A 23,906-nucleotide genomic window follows, 5' to 3' on the forward strand; every position below is an offset into this window, starting at 1 on the left:
AACAAGATTTTATTAAAGAGTTTTATATAAATTTTTAAGCATTTGCAAAAGTTACCCATAATGTTCCACTTTTAATAGTGTAATTGACTTTTCTAAACGCCATTAATGAATATATTATTGCTAAAGAAAAAAAGTAAAAGCACAAATATAGTAACTTCAGAGATATGAAATTTTGTATAATAAAATTCCAGTTGTAGATGTACGTTATGCTAGTTTAATATAATACATTAAATCAAGTTTAAATTTTATTATAATCCAAAGTAAAAAAAAATCAATAAATTACATTTAACAAAATGCAGAATTTATCTAAACATAATGCAAGAGGAAAATTAACTTAAAAGTTTTATGCGTGGATGCTATTTAGCATAAACTTTCAGTTACCTAAGCGGGCTTGCAGTGGGCCAAAGCATTTCCTATACTTTTGTGCCATTGTACCCACGTAACAAGAAACTAATTTATGTACTATGTCCATAAAGACCTGATATACCATATACTTTCGTTGGACTAAAAGGTAACAAGTAGCCACTTACCTGTTTGAGAACTTAAGCATCAAAGAAAAAATATAATAAAAAAGAAAATTTACCCAATGAACTTTTATAGGAAAAAACTAGCTTTCTACTATGTATTTTTGCAGGCTTCCCGAAAATTATGTAACGAACAACGGTAACTCAGCCAAAAAGTTGTAAGAATAATTTTTTTTTAAAGCTATAATACTCCAATGAAACGAAAAAAAAGTATTTGGCTTCAAGTAAGCATTAACTGAAAGCCAATCACTATACACCTATATTTTAATAGAAATCACGTTCCCAGAGTTATTGTACGGCTGACATGGGCAGACTAAGTCGGCATAAGAAGTTTAGGATTTTGAACTCTAGAAGAACAGATATTTATTTGTACTTCCTTTTGAGCATTAATCATTGTTTCATTATTCCTTTTTATAACAATTTTGCCTTTATTTTTTCTTACTTATTACATTTAACAGTTCTAATGCCCTTCCCCCGAGTGAAGAAGTTGAAGCCCGCCCGTCTAGATCTTTTCAGAAATTTATGCTTCTAAAAAATATAAAAGGAATGTGAAATTACTTTATATTTGTGCCTAATTACACCTTCTTTTGTCAATTAGTTTATAATAAACTTTTTTAATTTATAGGATTAGTTTTCCATTACTTTTTTGTGTTGTGTGGCCGTGAACTTACATTAAACCTCTTTTGTTTATTTAGTTTATTATATATAACTTATTTTTAATATTTCATTCATTTTTATATTCTAAATATATATATATATTTATATTCACTTTACTATTATAGGCGAGAAGGAAAAACGACTGGAGGTGAAACTTAGAAAGAGGAAAGAAAAAGTTAATTTGTAGTATATAAATTGTTTGTTACTTTTTTAACTTATTTTTTTGTATAATTAATTTTTAGTGTAATTATTATAGAAACTACTTCTTGTTCTTTTATTTTTATTAGTTCTTTATCGTCTTTTATATTTAATAATACTTTTGCTTTGTTTCCAATTAAGCTGTTTTTTTTTTAAATATATTATATAAGTAGCTTCTTGCTAAATTCGTAGTTTCTTCGTTTAATTTTTTTTTTGCTTGCATGATTTATCTTTGCTAACAACTTTATATATATATATATAAATTTTAAAACAATTTATTGTAACTTTTTGGACTTTATTATAAGTAATTTGCGCTAAAAATGTAAACTTTTGTTCTGTATAAAATAGAGGATGTACGAGTATAGAACGGAGTTCCCTTGCTTTTTGTTAACTTATCGTGCTGTTCGTCAATTTCTCTTCTATTAAAGCTCAGATTTAGTGACTCTCGCAAAAGAGCGTGCGTGCTATAAATCATTTTAGCTTGTTTATTTATAAAATGGTAGTGCTGGCAGAAATGACTTTGGTTTGACTGGCTTTTGCTCCTTATAATGAATTTAATTGAAAGTTAACTTTCAAATTAAATTTTGTTTTGAAATATTTTACTTCTTTAATAAAAAAAATTTGAGAACCAGTGAAGATTTAATTCTTTTACTAAGTAACTTTTGTAGGGCTGGAAATTAAGGGGTTTGAATAAAATATATTTTAAATTGTTTATTATTTTTTAATGCGCTGACTTTTCACTTGGTTATCCGGCTTATAACTTTGAATTATTATACTTTCAAAAAAAAAATACTGGTTAGGTTTATAACGAATATAACTTGAAAATATTAATTATTTATAAAATAGAGATAAGTCAATAAAATATATTGTGGTTACGAAGTATGATCTTATTTTATTTTTTAGTAGAGTACTACGAAAAGTTTTTCGAATAATATATTTTATTTTTTAATAGAATACTACGAAAAGTTTTCCGAATAATATTTTGGATGAAGTGGAACTTTTTGAAAAGAAAAAACCTTTAAGCGGAAAAAGAAAGAAGTAAAATTAATATAATTTATATAAATCTAAAGAGGTAGTATAATGTATTTTAATAAAAGTAATTTTTTAACTCTTGCAAGATTCTTTAAAGTTGGAGCATTCAAATTTTAAATAAAAATTATTGAAAGATATACTTTAAAAGTTTTCTATATTTAGCTTTTCTAAAAAGAATTTAGTTGTCCCCATAATTGTTTAGTTTATTAATTTTTATTGTTTTATATATAAGAAAAATAATATAAGTGCACAAAACTTTTATTAACTTTTTATACTATATTTTTTATAGCTTTTTAACTCAAAAGAAACTGAAAAAGCGAAAAAAAAAAGATCTTGAGGTTCAATCTGAGAGTTTAAATCAAATTGAAGTTATTAAATTTGGCGAGGTAGCCAGCGCGCCTCCCGTGTTCCCTGCTACGTTGAAGCTTCCTACTAAAGTATGACTAATTTAATAGTAAAAGTTGATTTATAAAAGAGATTATTTCCTGAGTGTATAAATGTTAATTAGTAATCTTCTATAACGAAACTTTTTGTACAACGTATTATGCGTATGAAATCTACTTTGGAACTTTAAGTAACTTTATTAGTAGTAGTAAACATGTTTTTAGCATTTAGTAATTTTTAAAATTGTTCACAATAAATTTTAGTGCTAACCTATTAGAATCAGAATAGTACAGTTATAGAACTTTATAGTAGCAACTACGTAAGATGGGCATTTTATTATTTTAACGTGCATTTTATATACAGCTTTATTATAATTATATACTTTCATAGAAAAAACGACTTCTGTTCCTGAATAAAAGCTGAAGGCGTTTACGCGGCTATACGGGTCGTGAGTATATTTATAAAGTATACTATTTTCTTTTCCTCTTGCAATAAAAATTGCCAGAACTTACTATGAGTTTTCTAAGAAGTTTTGGGTATTATAATAAAGTGATTTTTATTTACTTCTTGTTTAATATATAATAAGTAATATGGTGAGAAAGTATACAAGAATAGTAGTTTTTAAGTTTATATTTGGGATACATAACTTTTATTATAGGCAAGTAGCAAAAAAAAATATAATATTAGCATTTTTGAGTATTAGAGTATAAGCAAACATTTACTCTCACTCAACGCACGTTATATTATTTTGTGTATACTTTCCTTTGAAGGCTTATTATTTGTTTTGACTAATTTTTCAAGACGGTCTATCCATTCATTCGCTTTTTTATAATTGCATTGTGTTTCGTAAATATCCGCGGCGCAAGCCTTATTATTATATACAAATGGCTTTGATGTTAGAATTTAGGTTATGAAAAGGGCTGTTGACAACAATTTTATCATAAAATTATAATTTTTATATTAATAAAACTATAAATTCTACAAACATTGATATTGTGAATGAAATAGTAAATAGAAAGATAAACGTGGACCATCGATGGAGGGTTTCCCATGTTGGCCGCTTTTTCAAAATAGTTTAATGCCTTTTGCATATCTTTTAGTGTGCCCTGAAGCCAAAAAGAGGAAATTAAAGAAAATATATTTTTAGTAAAAAGTACTGAAACTTTACAAAATTTGATAACTGTCACTATTTTTTATTATCAGTGGCGCATTACTCATATAACTGTACTATTATGCAACCGGAATCATTATTACATATATTTACTTGTTATTAAAAACTACTCTCTTCAAGGGCACGCACAGATAATAACTCCAGTTACGGAATAAATAATAACTTTTCCTTCTCTGTAGTGGATTCCTAGATTATGAAAACCAAAGGGATCGCCTATTACGAGGAGAAAAAAAACTATTATTATTATATAACGTAATAATTAAATTAAAAAATTACCATCCGCTGCTGCTTTTTTAAAATAGTAGAGCGCCTTTTCATAGTTTTTATGAACGGGAAAAATACCTTTACTATAAATTTCGCCTTTAACCAGTACAAAATATTAGTTTATAATACTATTTATTATAAAAGTAAAACACCAATGAAATTATTCGCCTGAAGCATTTTGTTTACAGCCGCTACTTCAAGGACACGAAGTGCCACAGCAGCGTCCTGCTTGACTCCTTCTCCTTTCGTGCACATCACCCCATAATGAAGCTGTAGTGGTTAGAAGTATATACATAAAAAAAAAGACAACGATGCGGCTGCGTTACGAACCCCTAGGAAATGGTGAGTTTAAAGTTCTTGAGTTACTGGTTACTAAAAATGTACTCTCTTATATATATAAAAAAAAGTAAAACGACCCTTTGGGAGTAGAAAGGTTTTCATATATTTCTTTTTAAAGGAGATACTACAACATGCTCAGGTAAATGGCTGAACACTTATCGTGTATATAAAAACCATCGGCGCCGCGATAAGGTCTACAAGAATGGCTGCGTCGTACTAACATACGCGTTACTTCTAATAAAGTTTAAGTTTTATTTGTAGCTAGTAAGCATATATTTATTAAACTATAGCTTATAGTAACTAGCAGGTTTATAAATTAAAAAAAAGTAACTAGTCGTGGGTACTGCAGTTAAAATAGTTATAAGAGAATATACATATATAAATTTTAAAAAGGTTTATATTAAACAAATTAATAAAAAACATAAAATATTTTTAGCGCTTAAAGTTTATGAAAAATTATTTATAATAATAAATGTTTGTGTTAGTGAAACTTATATTTATAGTAATATATAATAAATAACTTGTGCATAAGGGTGTCCTTTTTGAGCCAGTTCTTTATAAATAACAGCACTTTTTTCTATGTTTTTTTTAAAACCAATACCTGCACAGATATGAAATTGTGAATAACAGATAAGAAATAGTAGAAAATATTATAAAGAGAGCAAAAAAGGTTTTAAATTAAAAAGTTGAAAAGTTAAAAGTTAATAGGCCAAAGAAAATATACCAAGATCTTAATAAATTTTCTATTAATAGAAAATTAAAAATAAAAAAAAAATTAAAAAAATGCTGTTTTATAAAAATATAGTAAACAGTATGTAATAACTTTTGTAAAATTACAGTAATAGTATAAAAAGTTATTGTGGCGCTTCATAGGGGATAAACTAAAAATTAATTTAATAAAAATTTAAAAAAAAGATCTAAGTTGCCATACTAACAATTTTTATATATAATAATATTATATTTGTTTTAAATAAATTATAAACTTTCCTAAACACTTCTTTATTTTGTAAAAAAAACTTCGAAAAATATTACTAAAGCCTTAACTTTTAATGAAGAAATTTTTTTTCTTGTTCAACTACTAATTTAAACAACTTAAGAAATTTTTAATAAAATTTTGTTTATTTTATAAGAGAATTTAAGAAGATTATACAAACCTACAGTAAAAGTGAAAATTAATGTAAACTTGTTTTGACTTTTTTTTAATAATTAGATTTAAAAAAAAAGATAAAAAGATTTTTGAAGGGAGAAAAGCAACGCAATAGCGTGAGCCTTTTAACGTGTATCTTTATATACATAATATAATAAAAGGATTTCAATAAAAGCCAAATTACTTTAAAAAAGGGTCTATACCGACCTGCTGAAGCCAACAGTTTCATAAATATTATATACTTCAAATAAAAATCAATTCAGTTATATTAAAAAAACATAATTTGCTAAAAAAAATTGCAACAGCTGAACTTTACTACACTTTTTGTGAAAAATTAAAGGAATTCAGTTTACTATAAAATTTTCACGCGTTTTCGTAGTGTATATATGCGTGCTAATAATACCAAATGACATCATGAAAAATAAAAATCTTTATTTAAACATTAAGTTAAAAAAATTCAAGATCTTTAATACTATCTTTTATAGTAGTAAAAAGTAAATTAAGTACTAAAGCATTTTAAAAAAAATGAAAAGATTCAGCATAATCTAATGCCCCTTCGGCTTCAAAGTAATGGTATTTTATATTATTAAAAGATCTTTCAAATAGAACTTAAAATTTTTAAAATAATTTCAAGAGCAAATAGTTAGAATTTTAGTTTAAATTGAAAATTTTTTTAAACTTAAAAGATTCATCAGTTAAAAGATCCTTAACATTATTAATAATTCTTTTACTTTAATTTTTTGGTTAGAGAAAATATTTATAAGGGCACTTTAAATATATAAATAAATGAATAATAAGCTGTCCTTTTTTTTAATTATTCTCTAATATAGGCTTCAACAATAATATTAGTTATGAAAATATAGTTACAACACAAAAGCAGAATATAATTCACTTTTAATTTTATTAAAATTATTAAGTAAATTACACGTTTTAAAAAACTCCATAATTTAATAGAAACTTAATGGACTAAGAATCCCTAAACATAATTTATTTAAATTTTAAAAAGTAAAAGTCATGAATCAATTGATTTTTAAATTTTTAATTAAAAAGTGAAAATAAATCTATAAAAATGCTAAGTATAAAACTGAATAAATACCACGATATAGTAAATGAGCCAACTGAAATTGTGCATCGGCATTACCTGAATCAGCAGAAGTCTATCGCATACAGATAAATATATTTAATATATTAGTAGATATATTAACTAAATTTATTATAAAACTATAAAAAGTTTTAAAAATTAATAAGTTTATATCCTAAAATATAATTCTTATTAACAAATTTAATAATAAGTTATTTTGTAATTAATATATAAATTAACTCTTTAACCTAAAAATTAATTTTTATTTAAAATATAAATTTATTTAAATTTACAGCCAAAAATGAATTTATTAATTAAATAAGCTTAGAAAAGTATACAAAAGCTTTTGGTTCATATCTGCTTTCGATAAAAATAACTTAAAAAAAAAACCAAAAATAGGAAAAGATTTAATAATAAATAAACATTAGTTCTTAACTTATGCATTGGTAATAAACTTTCCTTGATAGTAAAAAAAAATTAAAAGTAAAAAACTGTTAATAAAGAAATCTTAAATGTATTCTTTCGTACTCTTATAAAATATTAAAAAAATATTTAATAAAAATAACTTTTTAAAAACTAACTTAACAATTTTTTAAAGAAAAGAAATCGTTTTACATCTAAAACAGTTCTTATAAATTTATTATTCCCATATTCTTTAAAAAATCCACAAAAATATTCGTAATTAACTTGAAAATATCCTATAAAAGTTTAACAGAAGCTAAAATAACTAATTTGTAGCTTATTTATTAAGCTATAAATAATCACGAAAAAGTGTAGATTTTAAATAAAAAGGTAAAAAAACATAAACTATAAATTTATAAAAACTTCAAAGTAGTATTATCGAGATAAATAATGAATAAAAAATTTATAAAATTCAATCTCGGTTAACTAAAACTGTTACACAAATTATATATTATTTATTTAAAAAAGTATAAATATGTAAACCTTAAACTATAATTAACTAAAAAATTCAAAAGAAAAATAAAAAGATTTTAAATTACTACAAGTTCTTTATAAATAAGATGGGCAATACAAGTATATTTTTGAATTGCAATACTTTTACTGCTAACGCAAGTGAAGCGAGAAAAAGTTCGTAAACTTCGTCGGTCATGCGAACTCCTTTTTCTAATAAACTTAACAAACAAGAAGAAGCAACTAATAGATCTTCAGGACTGCAGTGATCTTTTCCTTTAAATATATATTGATAGCGTGGGTTTTCCTCAGTAAGATCTAAATTGTGCTGAGTTTTTTTTTCATCTTCAAGGCGATCTTTACAAATAAAAAAATTATTTTATAATCAATTACCTAATAATAAAATTTCGTTGAGTAAATTTTTAGTAATGTATTACTGATCTAAAAAAAATATGGTAAACATAAACTTTAAATTTGTGTAAATAAATAACAGCGACGATTTATTTTCGATATTAAGGTATAAATAAACAATGCTAACAATATAATTTTTTTGAAGAAAATCAATTACTCCTATCAACTAATTTTCAAAATTATTTAAAAAAATAAAAATTAACTATATAGGACTCGTATATGGGTAAGTTTTAATTCGTGGTCTTATTAATAAAAAAATTATAACTAATAAGTAAAAAAAGGCAAATGACGTTGAAGAACGCAGTTCTCTTATAAAATTAAATGTATATATACATATAAATTAGTATATAAGTAAAACTTATACAATAAATATTTATTGTTAAACAACAAATAAAAGTTAAACAGATCAAATAGAAACTTAAAAATATTTGGTAAACCTATAGTAATAAACTTGGATTCAGTTGTTCTTAACAGTTCTATTGCATCAAAAATTTCGTGCAACGTAAAAAAAATATATTTTTTATCTTCATGCTCCTTAGCATTTTTATAAAAAAGCTTTTTATCGCCGGTGGAATGTGGATTTACAAGACATTGGAAAACTAACTGAAATATCTAAAGTTAAGGGGAAAACAAAAAATTTAAAAAAAAAAGAAAGTAAATAGATTTGTATTGACTCTATTTCTAGTCTGCTGCCTTGGAGTGTCTTTCATATTATTTCCATCACCCAAATTCCTAAAGTGGCCAACTTTAGACGTATGGAAATCATATTAAATATCGAGGACTCACATAAAAGTTTGCACTATAGTCCTTAATCTCTTTATCGAAGGTAAAAGTGGAAATTTTACTGAAGCTGTGGTATAAAAAAAAAATATATACACAGGCAAAGAAAAAATTTTCAAACGTTTTTATTACCTAACATTTTATAATTATGTAACTATTTTTTTTTGTAATGCACTTAAGAGCAATTTGAAATGAAACAAAACTAAAATATTAATAAGTATTTACTTTATTTTTATAAAAGTTAAAAGAAGTCCCTTATTTATTATTGCACTGGCGTGCTACAATCGTTATGAGTAAATTAACTTACACTGCTCAATTAACATGCCCGCAAGTGAAGGGATCCGGAGGGGATCTCTTCCTGCAAAGATGAGACGTTTTTTTTGCTTTTTTTTAGTCCTGGCATACTATGGCGGTCTTCTTTAGACCTTGAGTTACTTAACCTGGATTCCCCTCTTCTGCAGGGTTGGGCACGAGTGCCCACCAGCGTACGCTTTTTATAAAGATGACCTTCCCAAAGGACTGAAAAAACGGAAAATATTGGGACCCGAGCACCAACCCTTTGTCTAGTGCGTTGGAATACGCTAAAAACCACCATTGAGAGAGACAGCCTTAGGCACAAGAACTGAGACCTCCGGCCAGCACCACTGCTAGCCAGGCCTCCCGAGCTAGGTGCCCTCCACTAGAAGGGAGGAGCTAAGTTGCTGCCTTCAAAAGCCGTCCAAGTATATTAAATCATGTGAGTAAGCCTTCACTGCCTTTATGGATACAATAATAATATAAAATTTTCTTAGTAAAACTACATCACTCTTTAAAATAGGAATCATTATATCATAATTAATATAGCAGTAGCATTAAAATATTATATCGCTTTTTTATTATTGAATGATATTATATTAAATATTACCACTAATATAACTTTATTATTACTTATTAATGTTATTACAAATATTATTACTGTTTGTTACTTACCATTTAGAATTAATATATTATTTTTTAGTAAATCTTGCATTTAAAGTTATTATCGAATATAGTAGAGGAGATGTTTTATCGTCTATATTTGAGAAAGTGAGAGAGGTTATTATTTAGGGAATTAGCTAGTAATTTATCAATGACTTTCAGATTTTTCATTGCAGTCCTCAGCTAAGCATTAGTAATTCAAAAATATTTCCAGTTCGCCTTCATGAAGCAAATTGGAGAGTCTTACCAAGAAGCTCCCGAAAATATACTTAAAAAGTCATTTTGCTTAAGTTCCACAATATCTAGGTTGGAGGTCGAGGGAGGTCCAAGCTACTGATGCATAACTCATCACTATTTTTGAAATAGCTTTGTAAATAAATGATTTGTTATCAAGGTTAAGGAAACCATTTTTGCGTAAAAGCGGATATACGCCATCGTTCAAAATTGTTATGTTTTTTAATTTTCATCAAAATTATTTAACACTTTAATTAATAATAGGTTGTATTGATCCCTTATATATATATATATATATAGGTTTAGATTGAGATTTCTTTAATGTAGTTTATATCAGAGGAATCGCTTTATTACTTAAATCTTCATCGCTTTTTAAAGCTAAAGTACGATTGGAACGATTTGCACGTGACCCCACTACGTGCAAAATTGTGTAAATCTTTATTCCAAATTTTCATAATCATTCCGCCATAGGGGGTTTTTTAAAAGCGTTTGAGTGACTATAAAGGATAGCTTATTAAGAGTTCTCAAATTTAATAATGCGTAAACTTTCAATCGATTAAGAAATGATATCGACTGTCTTTTAGATCAAGACAAGCCTTATACTGAGATCGCTTGTGAATGTGGAGCCAGTAAGGCCACAATATCCGGGGTCAAAGCTCAATATGATCCAAATTGTCCTTACAATGAACCTGGGCATCCAAAGGATCTTAAAAAACCGGGATGTAGCTCGACTTGTATGACAAGTGACATTGGGTTCAACTGAATCTGCACAGAAGGCTTTAAAAATCAGAAAAAACACTAGATAGACCAGTTTCAAGATCGGCCGTATCGAGAGCATTGCATCCTGCTGTCCTCATGCAATAAAAAAAAGTTAATTAAACCCACTTTGACAGATCATCACAAGCGACTAAGATTTGCATTTGCGAAGAAATCGAAAATTGGTCCAGTTCTGAGTGAGAAAAAGTAATTTTTTCGGACGAGACCAAGATCGATCGATATGGTTCAGATGGTATATTAGGTGGTGTTGGAAGCGGTCCGGCGACAATCGAATACCTTGGTCACCAGTGGTGCAACCCTTTAAACAATGGGGAGGATATATTATGATTTGGTCCTGTATAACACCTAAGGGGGTCGGTATTTAAATAAGTGACAGGAAGCCTCACCGCAAGCGCGTATATAGAAACATTACTAAGAATGACCCCCCAGAACATGCGATATTGGTACAACCTTAGTCTTGGTGAAATGACTCTTTAGCAGGATAATACCCCATTTTCACACTGCACTATCGGTGCGATTATGACTCCAATTACAGTCGTCCTAGTGCTAGATCTCCTGATCTCACTACCATTGAGCATGCACGGGGTATCTTGGAGAGAAAATTGAGATCAAATGAAATGAATCAGCTCCTGCTGCCTTGGACAAGTTTTGCACACGTGCGCTACCAGAATGGCAAAATATAACACCCGATCAATGCTATAATCCAATTGCCAGTATGCAAAGAGGATACAAGCAGTGATTCTGGCTGAAGGGAGCTAAACTAATTACTAAAAACTCGTTTGTTAAATTAAATTTTTTCTAAGTGCAAATTGGTTTCTATAATCTTTCAACTTTACAGGCTCATATCTTTTTGGATATTAAACCAATTTAATATCGAGTGTTAGCAAAATGTAGCTAGAACATAGGAGTTTACTGTGTATAAATTACAAAGTCATTCATTACTTTATTAAAATTTATTCCTAACTAAATGAAAAAATGCAAAACATTGAGATAATTTTGCACGATAGTGTAAAGCTTGTGTCGTATTTCTAATTTTTTAACCAAATATTCAATGTGAGCCTTCCTATTAGGTTTGTTATCCATAAATACACCGAGTTATCTGGACGAGGGCCACCTAAACTTTTTTGAAGATTGGTTAACAACGTGGAAAGTAACGTTAACCTTTTAAAGAATCACACCATGCTTATCTCAAAAAAAGAAAGAAAAGGGTCTTACAAGACTTATTTCTTTTTTCATATGGAGTTGCATATAATTAATTAATGTCATCGGCATACAACACCAAGGAAGTTTGAGTGATAGCGAGAATGTAGGACAGACATGTAACTTGAGTATAAAAATATGAGATAATAAGGACCCCAGCGTTAAGTAGTTAGGAAATTTACACCTGTTTTTAGACGGACCATGAAGGATCTACTGCTGATGTATGACTCTATAACTCGTATCAAGTATCAAGTACGCGAAAAATGCACATTTGGCCATTTTAGGTATATGACCCTTATGCCATACCTTGCTAACAGCCTTTTTTGTATCAAAAAACCACAAACGTGGGTTTCTTCTATTGAGGGCGTTATCTGTGTTTATCAGGAGTGGTAGAGTGGCTCCTTCGAAAAACAAAATGATAAACTGGGATAAGGCTTTCATCATCAACCAACTTTTGCAACCTTATCAGGATCACAGCCTCTGCAAATTTACCTAAGCAGGAAAGTAGGCATAGGGCAATAAGATTAGCGTGGTTACTTGATCGATATCTTTTTAATATGAAAACAACGTCACCCTCCTTCCATCGAAAAAGAAAATAACCATGATAATAACCGAGCTAATGAGTTCTGCAAGGTAATTAATTGCGGCTACAGAAAGTTTTTAAAGCATTTTAACTAGAATTTTATCAGGACCCACGCTTTTCCTGGTGTTACGTTTGTCGATTATAGTTTGTACTCATCATTATTGGTAAGGGCTTCCAAACCGAGTAGCGGGCAATACGAGTGCCCACTAGCGTACGCTCTTATAGAGATATAATGACTGTCCCAAAGGGCTAAAAAGCGGGAAATATTGGGCCTGGACACCCACCATTTGGTCTAGTGTAATGGAAAACAGCCAAAGATCACCACTGGGAGAAACAGCCTTTAGCACAGTACCTGAGGCCGCCTGGAGAAACCGGACAGCGCCCATGTCAGCTAGGCCTCCCGATTATGAGCTCCTTCGCCCAGAAGGGAGGAGCACTAAGTGTTAATGTTTAATAAAACAAGTAAGCTTTATATGCACGCAAAAGTAAACAATATTAGACTAATTGTAGCAAAGGGTATAAAGTGGTTTGAAACTCAGCTTGATAGTCATAGAAATAACCACTCACATCCATGCTGAGCATCCTTTTCTTTTAGACAATAAGTATGCGACTAAAAAACCATCTCAGTTAAAATACTTGGACTTTGATAAACACGTCGCCTAAGGCAAGTTTAGTCTTTAGCTGAAGCATGTAGAGCGTGATACATAGCAGTAGACCGTAGAATAGTAACCATTTTATAGGCATATTTTAGTTTTAAAAAAATCTATGAGGGCGTATTAAGTAGAACCAATTGTATAACAATGTAGTTGCAGTGCGCTGTAATTACCACGCCTGGCTGCCTTTCCATATATTTTAAATATACAAATAATCCAGTTTAAAAACAAAAACTCAGAAATATTGAAAGCTGGCAGCACTTCAAGTACACAAATACAAACTTCTGCGATTGCTGACTGATATGGCGTACTTGTGCAACAATACTTTAAATATTTTTCATAGACGCATTCAAACCGTCGCAAGGTGTAGGAAACTATAAATAATAAAATTTACAAAACTAAGACTTGTTTCACGCAGTTATAAGACGGTCTGCCTTGCGCTATTATTTTGCACATACTTAACATACAGCAGATGCGGACACCAAGCGTCTGAAAGTATAAAGTATAGGATCCCCTCGTACACTTCCCTTTTGAGTTAGGGTTTCAGGCTCTGACCTTTCGTGGTAAAATTGTTAGCTCAACGCGATGCATCAATCAGTAATACGGTTTACTACTTAGAAGACCATGTGAAAGTGCAATCACTATATATTAAGAAAGAATAATACTTTCTTTTCTAAATTCGGTAAATTTCTATAAACGTGTACACCAACACAAACTACTCAGTACTCTACAAATTTTTTTTTTACTAGAGCAATAAGAGTCGTGAAAAAATCGTTATTTCATGCTATAGCGTTTTAGTTAAAGCTAATAAGTCTTCGCTTGTTTAGATACAAACAAAATGTGTAAAGCAAGTGAAAAGTTTAGTACTTATTAGTTCTTAAAAGTATTATATTCGTATACATTACCCAATGCTAAACATATTACTCGTATTTTTAGTAATAAATAACTGTATTCAGGTAAACTAAGTAATCTCTTGCTATTTTGATTTATTGTGTTTATAAAGAATGTGGTCAGTAGTTGGATTTAAATAAATTTGTAATACTGAATCAGGGGTGCACAACCTTTTTTTCTTTTGGATTATGTCATTGAAAAGCAAAACTGGGAATAAGATCACTTTATTTCTTTTGGAAAAGAACAAACCAGTACGCCTGAATCATAGCACCCAGTTGTGCAATATTTTATAGAATATTTTAAAAGCGGAGCCAATAATATACAGCAATAATTGCTGGGATTAACTAAAAAAAACATTCATCCATAGTTAGGTGTCATAAACTCGTTATGATCACAGGATTGACAAATCATTGTTATATTGAAACCTCACTGAATATAATTATTAAATTGTTAAAAGGTATAACCTGCCTATTTTTTCGAGAAAAAAAATTGTTATTGCGTAACGAAGATCGTAGCTGAAAGCATTTAAGATTATTCTTGCAGAAATTAAAGAGGAAGTTGCTGACCCAAAAGGTGGCCACTTAGTAAGAGCAAAACTTCGATTTATTTATTATATCTTTGCTATAATAAGTCTATTCCACCATGTAGAAATAGTATATTTAGTAACCAAAAAAAAGACTTAATAAAAATATGATTATATATAGTTTGAAACTTTTTAAACTGAAAAACGTCTGACATAATAATAAGATACCACTACAGAAAAACACAGACCAAATCCAACAAGGGTAAAAATATCAAACTTCAATAAAGTGACCTGCACAATAGTATGGCTAACCATTAGAGGGGCGGGTATACTAACTGCTATGTCACCAGCCCTAACTTTATCAAGTGAGAGATACATCGGCTTCCTCATTGTTGCTTGTTTATGGCTTTCCGTAGTAAGCTTCTTACTACTTATCCCTTTTTACAGAAAACAAACTCACGTATAACTTGGTGGCGTTCTTTCGCAAGTAATGGGGGACCCATTAACTATAATGAAAATGACGTGGCATATAGCAAAATTTTTAGCCCGGAAGCTATAAAGCAGGCACTTTTTTCAGAATTAATAAAAAAGGAAAGGAAGTTTTTTTGTATTCAGCGAGAAATTCAAAGGTTGGCTAAAGAAAAAGATATATTTTACAAAGCTCAACTTATTACTTCAAATTTGTTTATAATTCCCAAGTATAACCGCGCCACGCCGCATCCCCTTTCTGTAAAGTTAATTGATTACAACTGTTTAAATGAAGCAGGTTTCTTTTAATATAAAAATATCCTTTTTTGCCTATAATGTATGAGGTTATCTAGATGCTAACAAAATTTCGGAAATCGAAGTTATGTTGGACACAAAAAAATTCCATTCTCCGGCGGATGAGGTTTCAAGATAAAAGCAGCATTAACTGAATGAATTAAAATTTACTTAAATCTAACATCTCCAAACATAGGGGAAAAGCCTTTATCATGAAGCTACTAGGATGCGCAGAGGTTTAGTAGAACTTAGGAAGCTTGAAGAACAATGTAAAGTTGAATTAGGTCATCTAAAACAAGATTTAAAACTCGTTCAAGAGTATCTTAGTTCCTCAAGAAGGTATCAATTTTGAACTCACTTTGAAGTTTTATAAGATTATACATATTAGCACGGAAGGTCGACTTATGCTAAGCAAAAATAAGTTTTTCGACTCGTTCCAAAAAGATAAAAAACCTGTCGCAGAAAAAAGGTCTGCCAAAGCGAAAGCTAAATTACATTTTGTATATGAACTTCCTAACGGAAACCAAATACTTGTTGGAAAGTACGTAAAAGTACTTTGCGGTACTTTTGAATATATAATTTTTGAAAAAGGAATGCTAAAGGAAATGAGAAGGTTACTTTCGAAATAGCCAACCGAAACGAGGATTTATGGCTACACGTGGTGGGAACTTCTGGTTGTTTAAATAATTTACTTTATAGTAAGCAAATATTCTCCAGTAAGCGAATAGTTTTTACTTTTTACTTGAAGACTTTGCCGCTTCGCTTTTACTAACTACCCACAATTTCTATTATTTCTAAATGCAGGGGCGCACGTGCTAGTTAAGCCGGGAATCGCCCAGGGTAAAGCCATCCACGAGGAAACCCTCCAAGAAGCCGCCAATCTGGCCGCCTACTATAGTCATGGAAGCGCTCAAAGTAAAGTTCCGGTGATGGTGGCCTCCCCCAAGCAGATTAAGAAGTCCCCAAAAGGCTCGCCGGGGGCCGTCTTGGTTATGAAGCAGCAGCGCACGCTCCTCGGCTGCCCTGCAAACGCCCTTCCGTCAGACACACAACAATAATAAAAAATCTGTGACGTAGTAGCTTTTATTAAAAAAAATTTGTTATGTATAGACTCCCACAACGCTCGTGTAGCTTAGCTCTAATGGTTCTTTCCGGCAAAACTTGTGTGCCCGTCCATCTCTTGCTCTGCTCAAGCCCCTGATAGATGAGCAATTCTTCGCCGCCAATAACTTTTTAACGAGTAAGACATGTGAGCCGCAGAAAACTGCGAAGAAGAGGATTAGATAAAATACGTTTGCATCCTCCCTCAAACAATTTTCGCAAAAATTCCAGATTCGTTGCTTTGTAGGACACCTGGAAAAAAACTGGTTTGCACAAGATTATTTTTTCCGGTAGGTTTACTTCCGCGTGGTTGGGCAGCGTTGATATAACCACCTGCAACTTTGTTATTACAACTATTTGGCTTGATTTGGAAAGATAAAGAAGTTAACGTCAAAAGTCATTAACTCGACTTCGCTGAGACTGTCACAGGCAAACACGTTAAAACGTCTGGCAAGGGAATGCGCACTGACTTTCGTTCCTGCACGCAAGAGAAAACATTAGGCATCCAAGCACGTGGCGGGATGCAAGAAGAAGTACGATTATAGACATAAATAGTCGTAAATTTTAGCTTCTTCAGCGCATAAACTGCGGCTTTCGCTGTTCCACCAGCGCCTACAACAAGTGCCGTATTTTTGTTGTTTAATATCTTCAGTTTGCATTTTTTAGCGGCGCGTTTCAGACAACGAACGATTCCCAGCCAGTCTTAGAGGATAATAGGACGTTAGAGTGCACAAAGGAAGTAGCGCCCTCAAGTACCAGTGTTGTCTCCGATAAGATGCCCACTTTCCTCCCTAATAATCGTGTTAATAGCACCAATTTCGGACGCTTCGGGTGTCAGTTTATCCACTATTTGCACAGCCTTTTCCTTTAATGGGATGGTAATGGAGCAACCCCAGATGGTAGTAGGCTGGTGCTTGAGCTCTTCAGCAACCGCCTTTAATATTGTGGTTGGAGTAGACCAGGAAATACCGCTATTAGAGGAGCACGTACGTCAACATTGTCCGTTTCGTGGATGGTATACGAATGCGGTAACCCTAAAAAGAAATGGCTGAGCACATCGTTCCTAATCCTTACTATTAGTACCACCCAACTCTTCAAAAATGGAGTTGTGTATCAGAGGCGAGAGAGACAAAGCTACTGGTTTACCGTAGAGACAATACTCTTTTCTGATTTGGGAATTGTATGAATCAATGATAAGTGTGTCGATGAAAACTAATCCACAAACAAAACCTATTGAGCAGCCCAATAGAGGAGCGAATCGTGTTAATCTGCTTGATCGTTAGCTGACCCGGAAAGGCGGGAAACTGGACACAAAAAGAACACCGCTTGTAAGACGGTCGCCTGTTCTATGCACAGGCACGTGACACACCGGGAGCAGCGGGTGGGTGACGGGATTCATAAAGGTGTTGAGGACGCGCGAAAGGGTCCCCTTTTCTCCGCCAGCAACTAAGGTAACGGGAACACTTTGTTGACAGAGGGTTGCAAGTTGGCGCAGTTGGAAAACTTTGGTTAACCAATGTATTGAAGAAAAGAGAAGAGTAGATTGTATAAAGGTACCGTCTTCCATGCTCTCTGCCTGAATAACCACTTTGAAGACATCCACTTGCCACTTCTCATGATATAAACTGAATTTAGTTTGGAGTGCGCTCCAACCAAATGTCTCGCTGAATTCTAGTAAAGAGTATAGACCAATGAAAACAACCCCTCCGACGCAAAGCATGTGTCTTCACCTGGTGCATGATAAGATAGCATTATAAACGAGGCCTTCTTTTCTGTGATGATTCGGACAATGGAGGCGTCGGAGAGCGTAACCTCCACGTCAATGTACTCGCAGCCAAGCTCAGCGCCTAGCAGAAGAAGTGCGAGCTGCTCTTCCTCGCTTCCAGAAAATATGCCGCCTATACAAAACGGGAAACATAACTGAACGACGAATAGAAAACAAACGAATCGGAAACCTTGACGTCGACTGCGCACCGTGAAAATGATGGGGATCCCACAGCAACGCCGAATGTGAGCTACTTGCTGGCAAATAAAGTCTTCCTTTATAAAAGAGAGAACAGTTACTCAGGCGTACAAAATAATCAGCGTCTTGTTTATAAATAGCCGCCAGCCCTCTTTTTTATTTCCCGGCATTGTGCTTAAGGTATACCGTATGGCTGGGCGGGCGGTGCATTTACAAAATAGGTAAAAGTTCTATATATACTGTGGGATCCTCCAAGAGGTCCACACGCAGCTCTATATAATCGGCTCCCACGCAGATTTCTCTAAGCTCTTCCCCCGAAGCACTTGGATTCGAAAAGGTACAGCATACAAAGAAGCTGTGAAATTATATTTATGGAAAAAAAAGAACCGGAGAATAACGACAGCTTTGCCTTGCAGTTGCAGGTTTAGGCGGCTTCACATAATCATTTGCGACGCGGCGGCAAAATGAGACGAGCTCGCTTCTTACCTCGTCCCACTCTTCTTCTCCTCGTCGAATGGGAAAGAGAAAAGTGCGGCAGTTCGAGTACCATTCTGACCAATCAAAGAATAACAAAGAACAGACTCGGTGCTAACACACGCGCAGTCTACTCTTCCTCTTGGCGTAGACGGCGCGCAGCTCTTCCTCCAAACTCGGTCGCTTGCCGTTCACATCTAACGCATAAGCAAAGTTACGTTTTAAAAAGCCCTTCAAAGACTTTTTGGGTTTTCGAGTGGGAAAGGGTACTACGAAGTTTAATTTAGTGGAAGCAAGTTTTTGTGCACTGCCATGTGGTTACATTGCTAACTTTGAAGCGATTACAGGATAAAGTTTAATGGCGGGCAGGTCGATTGGATAACACTAAATGATAGCAACACGTGACGGAGAGACCTGAAGAAGTTGCGAGGTCCTCTATATCGCGCCGAAGCTCGATGACAAAGTTGTGCGCCTTCAGCAACGACCGCGCACTCTCTGTAACATATTGGGCCTAATAAGGTACACGCTTCCAGTATCAACATATAGAGCAGAAGCGCACTGTTTTCCACAAGCCCCCCCCCAGTAACTATCACATGACCGCATTGGTAGCGCTGGTTGGTCATTATAGTTTTAAACCAATAAAGCTCCAAGTCCCGGAAAGAAGGCCAACCACGTTCGACCACGTACTATCGAGTTATAGAATCTGTGTACATAGAAAAAAAAAGACCGCGCTCAAACCTCAAGGATGGTCTGGCCGATCTTCTCTTCTATGAAAGAATCCAAGTCAATCAATGAAAAGCCAAGATCTTTTGCAAGCGTTGCACCGAGCCGGCTCTTCCCAACTCCCCGCATGCCAATAAGGATAAGGGAAAGACCGCTTCTGGTCTTGAAAAATAATACGTGTTAAGGTTATACTTAAGCGCGTATATAATGCTTACTCGTAGGCAAGGTGCAAGGCGCAAGGCGGGGACTGCGAGACCGACTCCTAAAAATGTCTGTAGGCAGGTTATTTGCACGCCGCACAGACCGTACCAGTAGAATTTAAAAATACCTGCAAATGGTCCCAGAATTCCGGGTACGTCTTGCTTACGCATGCTTTGTCGTTGAGGATCACGCCCTTCACCAAGCAGCCCAGAACGGCAAAACTGATGCAATAACAAGTCTTAGAATATGTAAGCGTGGCAGTTAAGAACGGCAGACCTCATGGCGATGCGGTGATCCTCGTGACAGTTGACCACGCAACCTATTCCAGTCATTAATCTTCGAGGGTTAAGAAAACAACAGTAACAAACCCTTTAATTCTTCGTGGTTTCTGCCTGTAATTTCAAGACCATCCGGGAGTTCTTCCGCGTGTACGCCAAGCTAAGTTGTGTATGACTAGCCAGTGTGCGAAAAGGAAAATGCGGAGAGCGCACCTTTCGGAGTTCTTCCGCCATGACGGTGATTCTGTTGCTCTCCTTGAATCTCTGGTGGTATTGGCTATAGATATTCCACCAATAGAGTAATGATGACTAGTAAACCTGATTGGCTATGCCGTACAGTGCAGAGGTCCCTTCAGCAACTGCGCAAAGAACGGCCGCAGTCATAAAAGAGTCCGTCATATCGGTCATATTGATGCTGACGGCGCTCAACCGCCCCTTCTCCGGGCCACTGGTAGCAGATGGCGTGACAGAAACCGACCCAATAAAAAGAAGAGGCAGAGAATACCTGACGGTTGTACTTTGATCCGTTTGTTCTACTCTACAGCCCATTAACTGGAGGAGATAACAAAACGCGGTATCTAGGCCGCTCGGCTTAAAAAACACACAAAATTGTGCCGTACTAGCGGCTACCTCCTTGTAGACTTTTCCGACCGACATTGGAGACAGTAACTCGGCCGGACGAAATAGCCGCAATGGCCATGTGGTACGTCGCCGAAGACGCATCTCCCGTGGAAGATGGGGTATGGAAGGAAAGGGGCCCGAGAAGAGCAAAGAGCCAGTAACCTTCCACTATAAAGACAGGCGGGTTCAGGTAAGGCAACTTGGGGACCACATAGCCGGAGGGGAGGGCCTCCACTACGCTGCCAAAACCGTGCATTACTTGGAGAGTCAAATCGATGTAGCGCTGAGAAACCCGCTGGAGTAGCACAGAGCAGTTCAAACATAAGAAGTGGTCGGTGCCGCATAAAGAACCTTCGAAGAGGAAAACAAGAGAGTTGTCTCTTCTTTGGCGTGCGGCGCGCAGAGCAACAGAGAAGAAAAAAACTGGCTACTGACGTCCGAGCGGATTTCAACGGTGCCTAAAAGCGACAAGTGAGATGACTAATTCGATGCAGAAAAAAGCATAAACTACCGCCTTTGAACCCGCCCCCACAGTGAAGCTTTATAGGCAGTGCGCCGGGTTGTTCCATGTATTCGATTCTGGCGCCTGTGCTCTGTAGGGCCTCCACTAAAGGACCAATAGGTCTCCATAGCAACCAGCCGTCGGTTTTGCCGAAACGATGCAGGACATCTACTAAAGTACCTTTCTTTCATGCGGGAGCTCCCCGTTATGACGACTTCGCACTCGTCTACGATCAACGTGACCAACGAGGTTATAAAGCGTGCGGTAGTACCCGAGCTTCCCACATAGATTCCTCGTGAATCGCTGAGGTGTTTGGAACTGATGAAACGGAAAAGAGGAAGATACCGGATTTAGGAGGGCTCAGCTGCCCGTTAACGCCATGCACAGTCAGGGAGCAGTCATCTGCTTGAGCTCTGGTGATCCTCACTCCCAGGGCTTGCAGTGCTTGGCACATGACCTCCAAACAGTAGTTTCAGCCTTACAACCGACACAACCATTATATGCAAGACAAGCGTGTCGTCGGCATGGAGGATGCCCTTCACCATGCAGGGACCGCTTCCGAGGGCTGCTAGGCAAAGAGCCCGGTTCGAGATGGACTTGGAGCCGGGCACGGCGACAGTACCGTGGATTGCTAAAATGAAGAAGGACACTAAATAATGCGTAAGTAAACTGCAGTAAAAGTAAGAAAAGGACAGCAAGTTCTGGGAAACAATAATATAACTTTGAGTCTTCTTAAGAATACCGGACCTTCTTTAGGCTTCACCTCTATAAGACTAGACAATGCCACCTCAACGAGGGTATCATCTACCACGTGAAGGAAAGGCGAGGCAACACCGCCGATGCTTTTGATCATAATCAGCCGCAGGCCAGTAGTTGTATTCTTCTTATCGATTCTCAAGTACCGCATGATGTCAGTGACATTCAGGTTCGTCGGTACTGCAGTCTTCATTGCAAAAAGTAAAGAAGCCTTAAAAAACGTGCTGGATCTAATCACTCACCTTCAAACCATACAAACTTAAGCACGAGGATAGGCGGTTCACGGTTGCTTGACGGCAGTAGCCAAGGGACCGTGAAATCTCAGCTTCCTTGAACATCCCTTGGGTGGTGGAGTTTTACAAGAGATGTAGTCAATGGTCACAACTTTACCAATAGCCACTGCCTCTCCATGAAGTAGGCAAAAGGGCGCGAGAATTTCAAGAGCGTGTCCCACACTGTGGCCGAAGTTCAAGATGTTGCGGAGGCCGCTGTCTTTTATGTCCTCAGTAACAATCTATAGCCAAGAAACGTGAGATTGGTGGAGAGGCCGCAGTTCTTGAAGAGCACCGCCGCCTTTCTTTTTATGCTCGATGTTACAATGTAAAGAAGAACGTTCGTATCACGTTGAAAAACTTGCTCCGAGTGAGATTCCAAGTAGGCAAACGCTTCGGAGTCAAACACAGCCGCCAATTTAATAATCTTGAAATCAGCTTAAAAGAACCTTAAGAAGGAGATAATGAAGCATTGTTACCTCACTCATACCATTAGAGATATGTCTTTTAGATAAACTATTTAAATATAAAAGATCAACATAAACGCGAGAGGGCTGGTGAAATGCACCAACTAGATTTTTCCCGTAAGGCGTGTTGATCCCCGTTTTACCTGAATAGGAAATTCCACAATGCTGAAGGGATACTCTGCTAACAGGCTAGAGGTACCGCCAAAGGATGAATCGACCATGGCTAGAAGCGTGGTTGGAATCTGAACGTAACGAATGCCCCTCATATACGTCGCAGCTACAAAGCCGGTAAGATCGCCTATCACTCCCCCACCAAAAGCTATGAGGACAGTATCCTTTAGGCAGCCTATAAGGTAAAGTATAAGATTCTTAATTGAGAACAAAAAAAATTAAAGAATTATTTCGAGTCACAAACTATATTTAAGATAACCTTCCTTAGCTAGCCAGTCTTCTATATCTGCCTTTAAACCCCTGCTCTTACTTTTCTCCTGTTTTAGAAAAATGAAAGCCTAAAAATTAAAAGATAATACTACGTTTTAAATAAACTCACCCCAGGCTCTACTACTTTATGTAAAAGACGAAGATTAAAACTTTTAAAAACTTGTTCGAACTCTTGTAAATATAATAATTCAACGTTCTTATCAGTTAGCAGAGCATATATTGAAGCAGAAAGATGATTATTCAAATCTTCAACTATTGCCAAAGTTATTCCCTATAAATATAGATATTTCCAACAAATTTTTAAGTAATAAGATATATTACGCGAAAAAAACAAATATTGCAGTTAATTTTGAGATATATAATTTTTTAGTTAAATTTAATATAAAGTAACGGAAACATACCAAGCCCACAAAAATGGTGTCCTTTCCAAAAATTGAAATTTTATAAATTTCACTATCTTCTGAGGCCATTATTCAAGAATATATTTAACAATAAACTTACTCTTGTCTTCTATAAGTTCAATACTGTATCATATATACAAAATAAAGTAATTTTACTAAAGCATTACCGTTTACTAAATTCTTATCAGGCACGCGGTTTTAAAGTCCACGCTCTATGTGTAGTAGG

The 23,906-nt window shown here is 34.3% G+C and overlaps 4 protein-coding genes and 1 long non-coding RNA gene across 5 annotated transcripts; 2 read left to right on the forward strand and 3 right to left on the reverse strand.

The window, feature by feature from the left end:
• Positions 1–1,306: 1,306 nt before the first annotated feature.
• On the forward strand, positions 1,307–3,259 carry LOC135121048 (uncharacterized). Its single transcript, XR_010278839.1, has 4 exons — positions 1,307–1,356; positions 2,332–2,417; positions 2,701–2,848; positions 3,186–3,259. It is a non-coding gene; the product is annotated as an uncharacterized LOC135121048 (long non-coding RNA).
• A 274-nt stretch (positions 3,260–3,533) lies between these two features.
• On the reverse strand, positions 3,534–9,265 carry LOC135121065 (uncharacterized). Its single transcript, XM_064045370.1, has 12 exons — positions 9,208–9,265; positions 8,907–8,970; positions 8,795–8,852; positions 8,558–8,732; positions 7,855–8,066; positions 6,813–6,873; positions 5,091–5,170; positions 4,383–4,500; positions 4,243–4,326; positions 4,130–4,179; positions 3,827–3,901; positions 3,534–3,662 (listed from the first exon to the last, which is right to left on the reverse strand). The coding sequence occupies exons 1-12, from the start codon at positions 9,221–9,223 to the stop codon at positions 3,534–3,536; spliced, it is 1,122 nt and encodes a 373-aa protein (XP_063901440.1). The 5' UTR covers positions 9,224–9,265.
• Positions 9,266–15,058: 5,793 nt separating this feature from the next.
• On the forward strand, positions 15,059–16,547 carry LOC135121066 (rqc2 homolog RqcH-like). Its single transcript, XM_064045371.1, has 7 exons — positions 15,059–15,133; positions 15,334–15,484; positions 15,540–15,607; positions 15,677–15,819; positions 15,869–16,021; positions 16,072–16,154; positions 16,285–16,547. Exons 1-7 carry the CDS (start codon positions 15,059–15,061, stop codon positions 16,536–16,538), a joined length of 927 nt encoding a protein of 308 aa, XP_063901441.1. The 3' UTR covers positions 16,539–16,547.
• Positions 16,548–16,554: 7 nt separating this feature from the next.
• LOC135121057 (uncharacterized) lies at positions 16,555–20,941 on the reverse strand. The gene is made up of 26 exons (XM_064045365.1): positions 20,851–20,941; positions 20,726–20,772; positions 20,539–20,668; positions 20,434–20,484; positions 20,311–20,380; positions 20,219–20,261; positions 20,070–20,163; positions 19,957–20,013; positions 19,757–19,903; positions 19,578–19,704; positions 19,433–19,513; positions 19,153–19,215; positions 18,954–19,095; positions 18,785–18,899; positions 18,537–18,621; positions 18,312–18,479; positions 18,139–18,252; positions 17,951–18,084; positions 17,812–17,885; positions 17,665–17,747; positions 17,572–17,615; positions 17,338–17,515; positions 17,119–17,283; positions 16,971–17,059; positions 16,773–16,914; positions 16,555–16,709 (listed from the first exon to the last, which is right to left on the reverse strand). Exons 1-26 carry the CDS (start codon positions 20,875–20,877, stop codon positions 16,567–16,569), a joined length of 2,613 nt encoding a protein of 870 aa, XP_063901435.1. The 5' UTR covers positions 20,878–20,941; the 3' UTR covers positions 16,555–16,566.
• Positions 20,942–20,944: 3 nt separating this feature from the next.
• Positions 20,945–23,749, reverse strand: LOC135121067 (uncharacterized; the record flags this gene model as incomplete). Its single annotated transcript, XM_064045372.1, has 15 exons — positions 23,681–23,749; positions 23,389–23,550; positions 23,269–23,326; positions 23,038–23,184; positions 22,862–22,981; positions 22,667–22,809; positions 22,490–22,613; positions 22,342–22,439; positions 22,091–22,286; positions 21,853–21,974; positions 21,689–21,800; positions 21,524–21,635; positions 21,353–21,465; positions 21,193–21,299; positions 20,945–21,136 (listed from the first exon to the last, which is right to left on the reverse strand). Coding segments are annotated over exons 1-15 (1,875 nt in total), but the record flags the coding sequence as incomplete, so codon positions are not given.
• Positions 23,750–23,906: the final 157 nt, after the last annotated feature.

The sequence above is a fragment of the Zophobas morio genome, unplaced genomic scaffold (assembly GCF_036711695.1).
Source record: "Zophobas morio isolate AGI-343-1 ecotype UQ-CSIRO unplaced genomic scaffold, CSIRO_AGI_Zmor_V1 ptg000479l, whole genome shotgun sequence".
In the NCBI taxonomy this organism is placed as follows: Eukaryota; Metazoa; Arthropoda; class Insecta; order Coleoptera; family Tenebrionidae; genus Zophobas; species Zophobas morio.

Coding starts and splice junctions, on each gene's coding strand:
- LOC135121066 (XM_064045371.1), top strand. CDS start 15,059: ATGTCACCAGCCCTAACTTTATCAAGTGAGAGATACATCGGCTTCCTC. Junction 15,608..15,676: donor TCCATTCTCCGGCGGATGAG/GTTTCAAGATAA, acceptor CTCCAAACATAG/GGGAAAAGCCTTTATCATGA. Junction 15,820..15,868: donor TATCTTAGTTCCTCAAGAAG/GTATCAATTTTG, acceptor TATACATATTAG/CACGGAAGGTCGACTTATGC.
- LOC135121057 (XM_064045365.1), bottom strand. CDS start 20,877: ATGTCGGTCGGAAAAGTCTACAAGGAG. Junction 17,886..17,950: donor TCACCCACCCGCTGCTCCCG/GTGTGTCACGTG, acceptor TTTTGTGTCCAG/TTTCCCGCCTTTCCGGGTCA. Junction 16,710..16,772: donor GTTTGAGGGAGGATGCAAAC/GTATTTTATCTA, acceptor CTCGTTAAAAAG/TTATTGGCGGCGAAGAATTG.
- LOC135121065 (XM_064045370.1), bottom strand. Junction 4,501..5,090: donor AAGGACACCCTTATGCACAA/GTTATTTATTAT, acceptor TAACCACTACAG/CTTCATTATGGGGTGATGTG. Junction 4,180..4,242: donor TAAAAAAGCAGCAGCGGATG/GTAATTTTTTAA, acceptor TCCTCGTAATAG/GCGATCCCTTTGGTTTTCAT.